Source organism: Pinus tabuliformis, chromosome X (assembly GCF_031772625.1).
Source record: "Pinus tabuliformis cultivar Carrire ecotype Pingquan chromosome X, CPIR1, whole genome shotgun sequence".
NCBI classification, from domain to species: Eukaryota; Viridiplantae; Streptophyta; class Pinopsida; order Pinales; family Pinaceae; genus Pinus; species Pinus tabuliformis.
This window is the reverse complement of record NC_142308.1, coordinates 850649946-850660937: the sequence shown is the minus strand read 5'-3', so window position 1 is coordinate 850660937 and position 10992 is coordinate 850649946. Positions and strand designations below refer to the sequence as shown.

The 10992-nt window shown below is 36.7% G+C and overlaps 1 protein-coding gene across 1 annotated transcript; it reads right to left on the bottom strand.

Annotated features, from left to right (window-relative positions):
* Positions 1 to 473: 473 nt before the first annotated feature.
* Positions 474 to 6273, bottom strand: LOC149142407 (uncharacterized). The gene is made up of 3 exons (XM_089448658.1): positions 5042 to 6273; positions 2679 to 3346; positions 474 to 2124 (listed from the first exon to the last, which is right to left on the bottom strand). Exons 1-3 carry the CDS (start codon positions 6172 to 6174, stop codon positions 1106 to 1108), a joined length of 2820 nt encoding a protein of 939 aa, XP_089304784.1. The 5' UTR covers positions 6175 to 6273; the 3' UTR covers positions 474 to 1105.
* Positions 6274 to 10992: the final 4719 nt, after the last annotated feature.

The following is a 10992-nucleotide window of genomic DNA, read 5'->3' as shown; positions in this document are numbered from 1 at the left end:
TTTACGATGACTAGAAGCCCCTACACTGAATCGACCCGCTACACCAAAAAGTCAATAGAGCTAGGCTGGCTCTAAAGTCATGGTTGTATTAGGTGAGTGTTTGGCGAATGAATTAGGGACAAAATTAGGTAGGAAGGCATTGAAGTCTCCAAAGCAAATACGTTCTATGTTGTGATAAAATGAAGATTTATTTTTAGCATCGTTGGGGATTTTCAACGCTCCACAAATTTTAATAGTAAGGCATGTATTCCTTATAACCTTATCTTTTATCATTCAACCATATTCATATAAAGAGTATGGCTTAAGTGCACTGTAGATAAAAGAAATTCTTAATAGAACTGCTGCAACTCGGTAAATGATTGGATTAATCGGCTTACTTTCTGAAGTTACAAGCTTGCCAACGACGGTTGCATCTTGCAATCCAAATGCCAAGCCTACGACAAGAGATTATTCTTATTCTTATTCTTGAGAACTGAAGCAAATCAGAAATAAATTTCAATAAAATAAAATTACATAAGCAATCCATCCTGATCAAAATCCTTGTAGACTTGACCTACATTGGAGAATCCGAGACTTGATCAGAGCATCCTGTCCACTTTGTTAGACAGAAACAAACACAAGTGAGCCTCCTCACAAGCAAACGCCATAGAACTCTATAATCCAACCTGCCATGGGATGCTCTAGCCTCTCATATTGAAGAATAGAACCCCAATTCAGATCAGAGAATTTTGGAAAAAGGATATCAGAGTTGAACCCCTGGAATGCTCGAAGGCAATGACATGAGGATCTCCTTGTGAACTTGGTTACAGTTTCTTCATCTTAAACCTGGTAGTCTTCAATATGGAAGTGAGCTCCAATTTTCTTCTCGTGTTATGCTCTTAGTGGCTGCAGCCGAAATTACTAGGCATAAAAGGTAAATTTAGGATTTATTCATTTTGTTGGCATTGGTTGATACTTCTCTACACTTATTCCGTATGAGCAGAGTTTCACCCCATGCCAATCCGAAAAAATAGCTAGTATATAAGTGCCATTAAGTTAAGGGATAAGATCGACATTCCTCCCCAACTCTGAAAGGGCAGGAACAGAGGGTAGTGCAGAAAATATCTCAGTAGGTGACACATTTATGTGGTTCTCCTGTGACATCATCTGCCTTCACAACTTCTGTCAACTTACATTTTAAAACATCCTGCTGCAGTTTGGATCCTGCTGACTTCAACCCCTTCAAAGAGGTGATTTGATTGAAGAGGTTGATTACTGGCAATTTTGATAAAGGAGGCATCTTCTGCTGAGGAAGTAGCTTATGGAAGTCCTCTCGCAGGAGGGGCACTTCAAAATCTTCCTTCTTGTGAGTCACAACATTGTCTGCTGCAGCAATGTGAGCTCCTGGTTCCATGTGATTTGTTGAGAAGCTTCTCTGGTCAGGAAAATTGGGATACAGTGTTACATACCCTCGTAAATACATGACATCAATTAAGAATTTCTTCCAAGATGCTTGCCATCCATTGGTTCGGGAACGAGGTATCTGCACGGGATTCTTCTTTGCATCCTCTGTAAATCTCATGTTCATGTACTTGTAAAACTCCCTCCACTTTCGTGGGAAAAATAGAGAGCCCCAGCTGCATGGAAGCTGATGCAAATATGGTGTGTTTGGATGCACTGCCTTGAAGACTTGGGTTGCATTCCACTTGGGTCTTTCCTTAACAACTTCAATTACCCTTGGAGTGTATAGGGCAATGGCATTGAGCTCAGGGAAAGAAACTTGTGGATCATAGTGGTAAGCCAACAGGGCATATTTGAGCCACATATAGTAGAACGGAGAAACCTCAATATCATCTTCAAGGAGTAGACCAAAATCATCATCAGAAGATGGATACCAACTTTCACTAACTGCCCTTATGAGACCCCCTTGAATAATCCTACGTCTCAAAATTTTCTCACCATGGGGCCAAATGAAACTGTCCACTGCCTTCAGGGTCTCTGCATCCACAGCACTGTCCATATTGAATGTCAAAACAACATCGTCCCCAACATAATAGGCTTCAGTTAATGAATCCAAAAGCCTCTTCAGTGATGTAGGTCTATTCTGGGTGACTATATTCACTGATATTCTCATCCTGTTCCATTCTGCACAACCTCGAAAATAGAGAAACAAATTAGTACCGGTTTTAACCAAAAATAACAAAATCATATTCGATTATCTAGACTTTAGCAAAATGTTTCAACTATATCAATATGAAAATATTTCATAGCTTCAAAGATCTTCATCATGTATACTTGACAATTTTATATCAATTTGATAATCTTTGTAAACTTCAATTCACATTAAGAATGATTTCTGGCCATCATCAGAAACTATCCTTTTCAACAAGGTTGGAAACATTCATGGTATAATGTGTGATAAGCTGATCTAAGTTTGAAAGTTATATTTTTTCTGGTAAACAGTTCTCAATTCTGCTAGTTAGATTCTGACTATAGTCAGAATGTCCCACAAATATATTCCAGTGCTTAAATGGAAAACATATTTGATAAAAAAACAGAGGTCAATATATGAAAAGCTACTTTTTCATCCATTTCCAAGCTCTAAAATACTTTCACAATCAAAACAAGGGGGCATTCCTATAAACAATTGAACATATCAAAGTGTTGAAAATTAATAAAGGAATAACCAATTGACTTACGTTTCAGAGCTGCTGGCTTGACATCAGCCATCCAAGAAACATAAGGAAGAGAGACACGAGGCAACTGAATCAAAACAGTGCTGGACGCCCTTCCTATTGCTAACATCAGCCCATCCCGAGCAGCAGGATCTAGATCTGCCACCGTGATAATGGCAGAAGGGTTATGCATTGCAATCAGGCCCTTCATGGAGGAGTAAATCTCTTGTATAATGGTCACATCAGAACCCCCAGGTACCACACCAGAACCCACCCCCAGATCAAAAATCTTGAAGCGACGCTCATGACATGCAGTCTGAGACCATCCAAGCATGACTGAAGCCTCTTCGCAGGGGCATTGAGATGTCCCACTTACCACCACATATGCCTTTCGACTAGGTGTGTTACGAAAACGGAGAATCAAAGGGGCCAGTTCAACAATCTCCACGAGAGTGTGAGCATAAAATAGCACATCGGATTGCTGTGGATTCATTCTAGCCCACTGAGTCACATAACCCCTGGACATGTATTGCCACCATTGTTTATCTCGTACTTCGACTACATCCTTGAAGATTACAGTTGTCTCAGATACATATGCCAACCTGTGCTCACTGTCTGCCCATGTATCTTTGTCTTTGGGATCTACTGGCAAAACAAACGAACCTGCACCTCTGTATTTCTGTAATTGATAGCTGTCCAATTACAATAAATTGTCAATAGACTGTCATTGAGGAAACAATGTGCATTTGAACTGAATAGCCAATTGTCACTTGAAAAGGAACATAACCATTTTTAAAAAAAGTGGCAGAGTACTTTAATCCTGCTGTCATAGGGCCAACAAGCAACTGGGAGGTTGGAACATACTGAAGACTCGGGAATTCTGCCCTGTAGAGATACTGTCCCAACAGAGAATCTTGCACGTGTTATTGTGATTTTTAATATGTCAATGAGTAGTAGTTCTAATGTAGTAGGAACAAGATAGTGGTTATTGCAGGATTGGATCTTCAGACCTACACAAGCAAGCACTGGCTGTGCTGGGATATCACCTAGAAAGAGGCCTCAGCCAAATAAAGAAACAAGGGAAATTGCTGAAGAAGACTAATGGACTAAAATAGGATAGGATGGATGCAACCATTTCGAAAGAGATCTGTACCTTGCTTGTAAGTAATTAACTTCTACTCATCTGATGGTCATCAGTGACTCCCATTGTTTGAAGTGGCTGTGTAACCAGAGATGAGCTATTGTTCCAGGGAAGTCTCCAGGATGGACAGAATGATAATTCTAGATAATGATTTGAAAATATGCTTATTCTGATTACTGTGAGTTCCTACAATTATCTCCATTTCATGCACAGACAAACACTTTATGATTACTGGGATTTCCTGCAATTATCTCCATTTCATGCACAGACAAACATTCTGAGATTTCTTTTAGCATAATTACTGTGATTTCCTACTATTATTTCCATTTCATGCATAGACAAACATTTATCTCCATTTCATGGATAGGCAGACATTTATCTTATATATAGAGGAATTGGCAACTGGGCCGGTCTCATACTCACGTACTTGAGTGACATGGGATTAACGACTATCATTATAAATTGCTGGTCTCATACTCCGGTGACATAGGGTCAATGGCTATCACTATAAGTTGCTGGTCTCGTACTCCTGTGACATGGGGTCAATGGCTATCACTATAAATTGCCGTTCTCGTACTCCTGTAACATGGGGTCAATGGCTACCACTATAAGTTGTCAGTCTCGTACTCGTATGACATGATATATCTCAACAGCTACCACTATAACCTCTAGTGCATACTTAAGCAAATTCCGCAGGCACAGGTCACTGCTAGCACTATAAGTGGCTAGTCCCATACTCCATGACATCATATCTCAAAGCCTACCACAATAACCTCTAAGTGCCTACCTAGGGAGACATAGGTAAATTGGGGGTAACCTCTAAATGCCTACCTAGGGAAACATAGGTAAATTGGAAATTTAAATATAGAATCTCATCCTACATAACACCTCATTATCACGAAGATCATTCATTGAACTGCCAAGGTGCTAACATTGTCACGAAGATCGTTCATTGAGCTGCCAAGGTGCTAACATTTTAAGACCTATTAATTATTCTCACTCTTAATGAAAAATCAGTCAAGTGAACGGAAAAACATTGCTGGCTATTTTGTTTTCCCGATAAATCGAGGAAATGTACTAATGGAAGTTATCTGAAACCAGCGACGTGAAATTCAGTCAGAAATTAGAATGGAATACTCCAGGCCATTTCAATGGCGGGCCGTTCACAAATGTAGCACAATGCAGCATATCTGGAGCTTGCGCAACTCGAAGACCAAGAGAAATGTGGGAAGGGAGAGCACATTACCTGAGATGAAGATCCTCGCCAGTGGCAAAAGTGAAGGGATTTTCAATAAACAGAGTCTTGACAAGATCAGCTGACAGAAACCAGCCACTGGAGAGAAAATCAACTTCAACAACACGATCCACAATGATGTTATAAGCGGGATCAGGCAGGTACAATCCGGCTTCTTTGGAACCGAATTTCCGGTAACTAGGAAAGCTGAAGTCCTTCTGCCGGAAGGGAAGAATCCGGCCGATGCTCCCGAGCACAGCGTTCCGATATTTTTCCGTTCCAGCGGCGTGCGCGAAGATCTCCAACACCTTCCTGCCGGGAATCATGTCGTCGTCCACAATGTAAACGAAATCCGCGCCCTCGGCCTGCAGCGCAAGCTGGAAGCGCCCGTAGTATTTGAAATCGTAAGTGGAGCCGACGAAGAAGATTCGAGAATTGTTGTACGAATCGACAATGGCGCGCAGGGAGGACTCGTTGGGGCTCCCCAAAGCCACAACCCACACGCTGTGGAATGGCAGAGTCTGATGCAGCAGGGCGTCCAGCTGCGCGCAGAGAGTCTTGCGCTTGAAATGGTTGAGGATCACGGTCACATTGGGGCGAGCCGCTAAAGCTGCAGAGGATGGCAGGCGGAGCAGCTCGCGCAGCGTCTCGGAGCCGCGGGTGCGCTGCTGGAATCGCACAATTTCACTGTACAGCTCCGTCTTGAGGCGAATCATGCGGACGTCATTGGATTTCTTCTGCTCGAAAGTTATCTGCTCGAATTCGCAGACTTCCTGCGGAGTCTGCCGAAGAACGGTGTCAAAATTCGCGGCACCCTGGGGATTGCTGAGTTCGAGCAGCATGGATCCGCGGTGGCGGCTCAAGAGACCGCTCCATTGTTTTGCGATCTGAGCAGACCACGAATTCTGCGGATCCGCGCGCAGATCCACAGTGGGACTCATGAAGTAAAGCAAGAACGTCGCGTACATTGCGAAAATGAATTGCAGACACGTCAGACTTGCCGCCATTCTCATCCCCTTGGCCGCAGCGGAGCTCCCATTTCTGAATCGCCCAGATGGTTTTAATCCCGGTGATGGGTATTCTCGCAGCAAATTTTCACTGCTGCCATTCATGCCATCACCCACTACTCCATTCATGCCTCCCATTGTCACACTAAGTAGCAGAGCGCTACTTCATATGATTAAACATAACAAGGCGCAAAGGCAATGACAATAACGGATCCGGAACTGTGTCAACGAAGTAGTAGCAGTGGCCCTTTATAAATGCTCCACGAAGCCAGAAGCTGACTGTTATCAGACAAAGACAGCGACAAAGAAGTTGGCTATGAAAGCGACCCTGGGACCCCTGTTCCCTCTCTAACCCCAACCAAGATCAAAGAAAAGTTACTAGAAAACAAATGCTACCAGAAAAGACAGATCCCAAGATTAGGTGATGAGTCCGCAAGAGTTGTGGATGTGCAAATTCGCGGCACAGGCATTTTCAAGTAATATTTCTGTGTGAAAAGCATGCACTGCTTTACTCCAACTCTATATACCGTCCCATGCCACCCTGTGGGCCATTCATGTGATTTCAAAGGTACCCTAAAAACAAGGCTTGGGGTTGGGTTCTTAAATGGCGCCCGGAACATGTGAGTCTCTTTGGATGTTACTGTGTTCTTTCGCCAGTGTTGCTTGCAGCGGAGTTTATCGATGATTTATTTTACGGATCGGGTCCGAATTGTGCAATTCTTCCGCAAACTTGTGCAACCAAATCTCTTTCTCAATTATTATTATTCTCGCAAATCGCTCTCAATTATTTATGTTTTTGGCCTTACATTGGGCGCGTCTTTTTCGTTTCTTACAGTTTATCTGGGCTCTCAGTTTGGCTGTGTTCAACCAGGCCTTTCGCGAGCTTTTAACGTATTATCTAATGAAGCCAAACTCATGACTGAACATGAACCAGCGAAAGCGAACGAATATGTCACATCACAATAAAATTTCTTAAACAACTATGTCACAACATAATAAACGATGTAAGTAATAAGCACTTGGTTATAAAGTATTAAATGTTTTCACACTTGGTTATTGTTAATATATAAATGCTTGGTAAAATAATAAACGCTTGGTTAGTGTTAATATATAAATGCTTGGTAAAATAATAAACACTTGTTAGTGTTAATATATAAATCTTTGGTAAAATAATAAACACTGGGTTATAAAGTATTAAATGTTTTCACACTTATTTAATATATAAATATGTTTTGTATGGTACATTATATAATTTGATATACTGAATATTTAATGCTATATAGTATAGTATTTATTAGCATTTTATATTATTTAAAACAAGAATATTTAATGCTATATAGTATAGTACTTATTAGTATTTTATATTACTTAAAAAGGTGAAAGTCTAAAAACTTTATCATGTTGAGATTAGATGATGACAATATAATGTACAGCACATTAAATGCTTTGTTGAAAAATTTCAGTGTGGATAATGTATTATTCAATATATGTAATATTAAATGTAATCAGGTAATTATTGTTAATGATTATTATACTATAGTAACACAATCATATAAATTAAATGGTTTATCATTATTAATATAATTTTTTCTTTTTCTAATAATGAGATATTTCATATGAATAAATTTTTAAAAAATCGTACTAAAAAATTAAATTATAATTATTTAAAAAAATAAAGTATAAGTTATATCTATATCTATAAAACCGTGTGTTAAGATTAATGACTTAAATGGTCATAGATGAATCACTTACTTAACGCAGTTGAATCCCAAAAAATGATATCTAATGTGTTAAGATTATTAAAATATTATAAAATCTCTGGAAATTTGAGTTTATTATATGAGAGCAATAAGCACTATGTTATAAAGTATTAAATACTTTGTTGTGTAATATTCTATATTGTTTGGCTACCCAATTTAGCATGCAAGTTGTATAGTAGAGTGTTTATTAGCCTATAATATTACTTAAAACATAAGGCTTTTAAAATGAGATGATGTATCATATTCACATATTTATATAAATAAAATGGTTGATAATGATTCATAAATATTAAAACACTCACTTAATGATATATTTCATATCTATAAGAATTAAAAAATAAGTTAAATTATAATTAATAATTATTATTATGGTTTAAAAAAAACTTAATATATGAGCTAAGAGTTTGTGCATTTATATAAGTGTAATTTAACTTATACATGAAATGACTTTTTTTCATGATATTTTTTCTTGTTAATTTTAACCAAGAGTTTTAAAATTTTGAGTTTAAGTTATTTAATCTATAGAATTTGAGTGGCTCAAAGATTTTTAAGGGGGCTGAATCCATTTGTTTATTCGAATTTGTATTTTCAATAACAAAAATTCACATTCTTACTTGAAATTGTATAGCTAGATTTCAGCAAATATATATATATATATATATATATATCTTAATCATGGAAATTCATTTTACTTTATCACTAGCACAACCACATTAATAAATGTGGTCAATAAACGTCGATAGCCCCATATCAAGCACACATATCAGTTATCAATAATATTAAGAATTAATGATATTATCAATAATATTAATATAAATATAAGAAGTATATTAATAATAATTAATATTATATTATTACTATTATATTAAATAATAATAATAATAAAGAAAGAAAGATAATAACAATAATTATATTAATAATCATTTAATAAATAATAACGAAGTAATTAAAAAATAAACATTTAATAAAAGTAAAACAACAATTTCAATGTGGTTGATATGAAATCCAACTTTAAACACTCCACCATAACACAGTTATTAAACGCTAGTCTCTTCCAAAACACATCGAGATCGATGAAAAAAGCTGCACCAATTCAAATCAACAAGATAATGATCATGACCATTCATGCTTTCCAACCAATCCCTTCTCGCATTGTCTTGCATTTTTGCATAACGTTGAAAAGAAAAAGACGGTGAAATTTGAAAACTATCTATTGATTTCACTCTTGATATAGTTGTAAATGTCAGACCCTACCTCTCTCTGTCTCCAATATCTATAGTGGCTTGTTGCAAGGGAATAATATTAAACCCAAGGGATAAATATTATAAACCCAAGGTATAAAAACCCTAAGATAAATATTATAAACCCTAAAATAAACATGCTTGGCCATGATTTACCATTATTGATTTTCATACTGAGACGATGTTTGTCACAATCTAATGTTGGACCATGGTTGACCATGGTTTATCATGGTTGATTTTCATATTGAGACAATCTTTGGCACATCGTGACATTAGAACATGGATGACCATGATTGTAAACCCAAGCGATTTATATTAAACCCTAGGATTAATGTTATAAACCCCATGAATAATATTATACCCTAGGAATATGAACCAAATAAACCCAAGGGATTGATATTATAAACCGAAGGGAATAATAAACCCAAGGGATTAATTTTAACACCCAAAGGTATTATAAACCCAATGAAATAATATTAAACTCAAGAGAATAATATTAAATCCAAGGTACTAATATTATAAATGCAAGGTATATCAACCCTAAAGGGATTGATATTATAAACCCAAGGGATTAATACTAAAAACCCAATAGATTGATAATATCAACCCAAGGGATTAATACTAAACAGAAGGGATTAATATTATAAACCCAAAGTATATAAACACTTAGATAAATATTATAAATCCAAGGAAATAATAAACCCAGGGGATTATAAACCCAAGAGAATAATATTAAACCCAGGGGATTATAAACCCAAGAGAATAATATTAAACCCAAAGGATAAATATTATAAACCTAAGGAATATAAACCCTAAGATAAATATCTGTCAAAATGTGACATTGGAATATGGTTGACCATGATTGATTTTCATATTGAGACAACGGTTGTGACAATGCAACACTGGAGAATGGCTGACCATTGTTGACCATGGTTGATCTCCATATTGATACAATCTTTTTCATAATGCGACGTTGAAACGTGGTTGACCATTGATGACCATCATTATGACGATGTGACATTGGACCAAGAGATAGTCTTTTTCACAATGTGACCATGGTTGACCATGGTTGTTAACCATGATTTAACACAAAGGCATTATAAACCCAAGGGAATAATATTAAACCCAGAGGATTAATATTATAAATGCAAGGTATATAAACCCTAAAGGGATTGATATTACAAACCCAAGGGATTAATACTAAAAACCCAACAGATTGATAATATAACACAAGGAAATAATATTAAACCTGAGGGATTAATATTATAAACAAAAGCTATATAAACCTTAAGATAAATATTATAAACCAAAGGGATTATAAACCCAAGGGATAAATATTATAAACCCAAGGAATATAAACCCTAAGATAAATATTTTAAACCCTAACATAAATATTTGTCACAATGTGGCATTGGAATATGGTTGACCATGATTGATTTTCATATTGAGACAAATAATCCCTAAAATAAACATGGTTGACCATGATTTACCATCATTGATTTTCATACTGAGACGATGTTTATCACAATCTCGTGTTGGACCATGGTTTATCATGGTTGATTTTCATATTGAGACAATTTTTCGCACATTGTGACATTGGGCCATCATTGACCATTGATGACCATGACTGTAAACCCAAGGGATTAATATTAAACCCTAGGATTAATATTATAAACCCTGTGAATAATATTATACCTTAGGAATATGAACCAAATAAACCCAAGGGATTGATATTATAAACTGAAGGGAACAATAAACCTAATGGTTTGATATTATAAACCGAAGGGAATAATAAACCCAAGGGATTAATTGTAAAACTCAAAGGTATTAGAAACCGGGATTAATATTATAGATGCAAGATATATAAACTCTAAAGGGACTGATATTATAAACCCAAGGGATTAATACTAAAAACCTAAGGGATTAAAAACCCAAGAGATTGATAATATAAACAC

Excerpts from the sequence above, each read along its gene's own strand:
- LOC149142407 (XM_089448658.1), bottom strand. The coding sequence starts at position 6,174 with ATGGGAGGCATGAATGGAGTAGTGGGTGATGGCATGAATGGCAGCAGT. Across the intron at positions 3,347-5,041 it reads GGCGAGGATCTTCATCTCAG|CTATCAATTACAGAAATACA; the intron begins GTAATGTGCTCT and ends GTAATTGGACAG. Across the intron at positions 2,125-2,678 it reads CAAGCCAGCAGCTCTGAAAC|AATGGAACAGGATGAGAATA; the intron begins GTAAGTCAATTG and ends GAGGTTGTGCAG.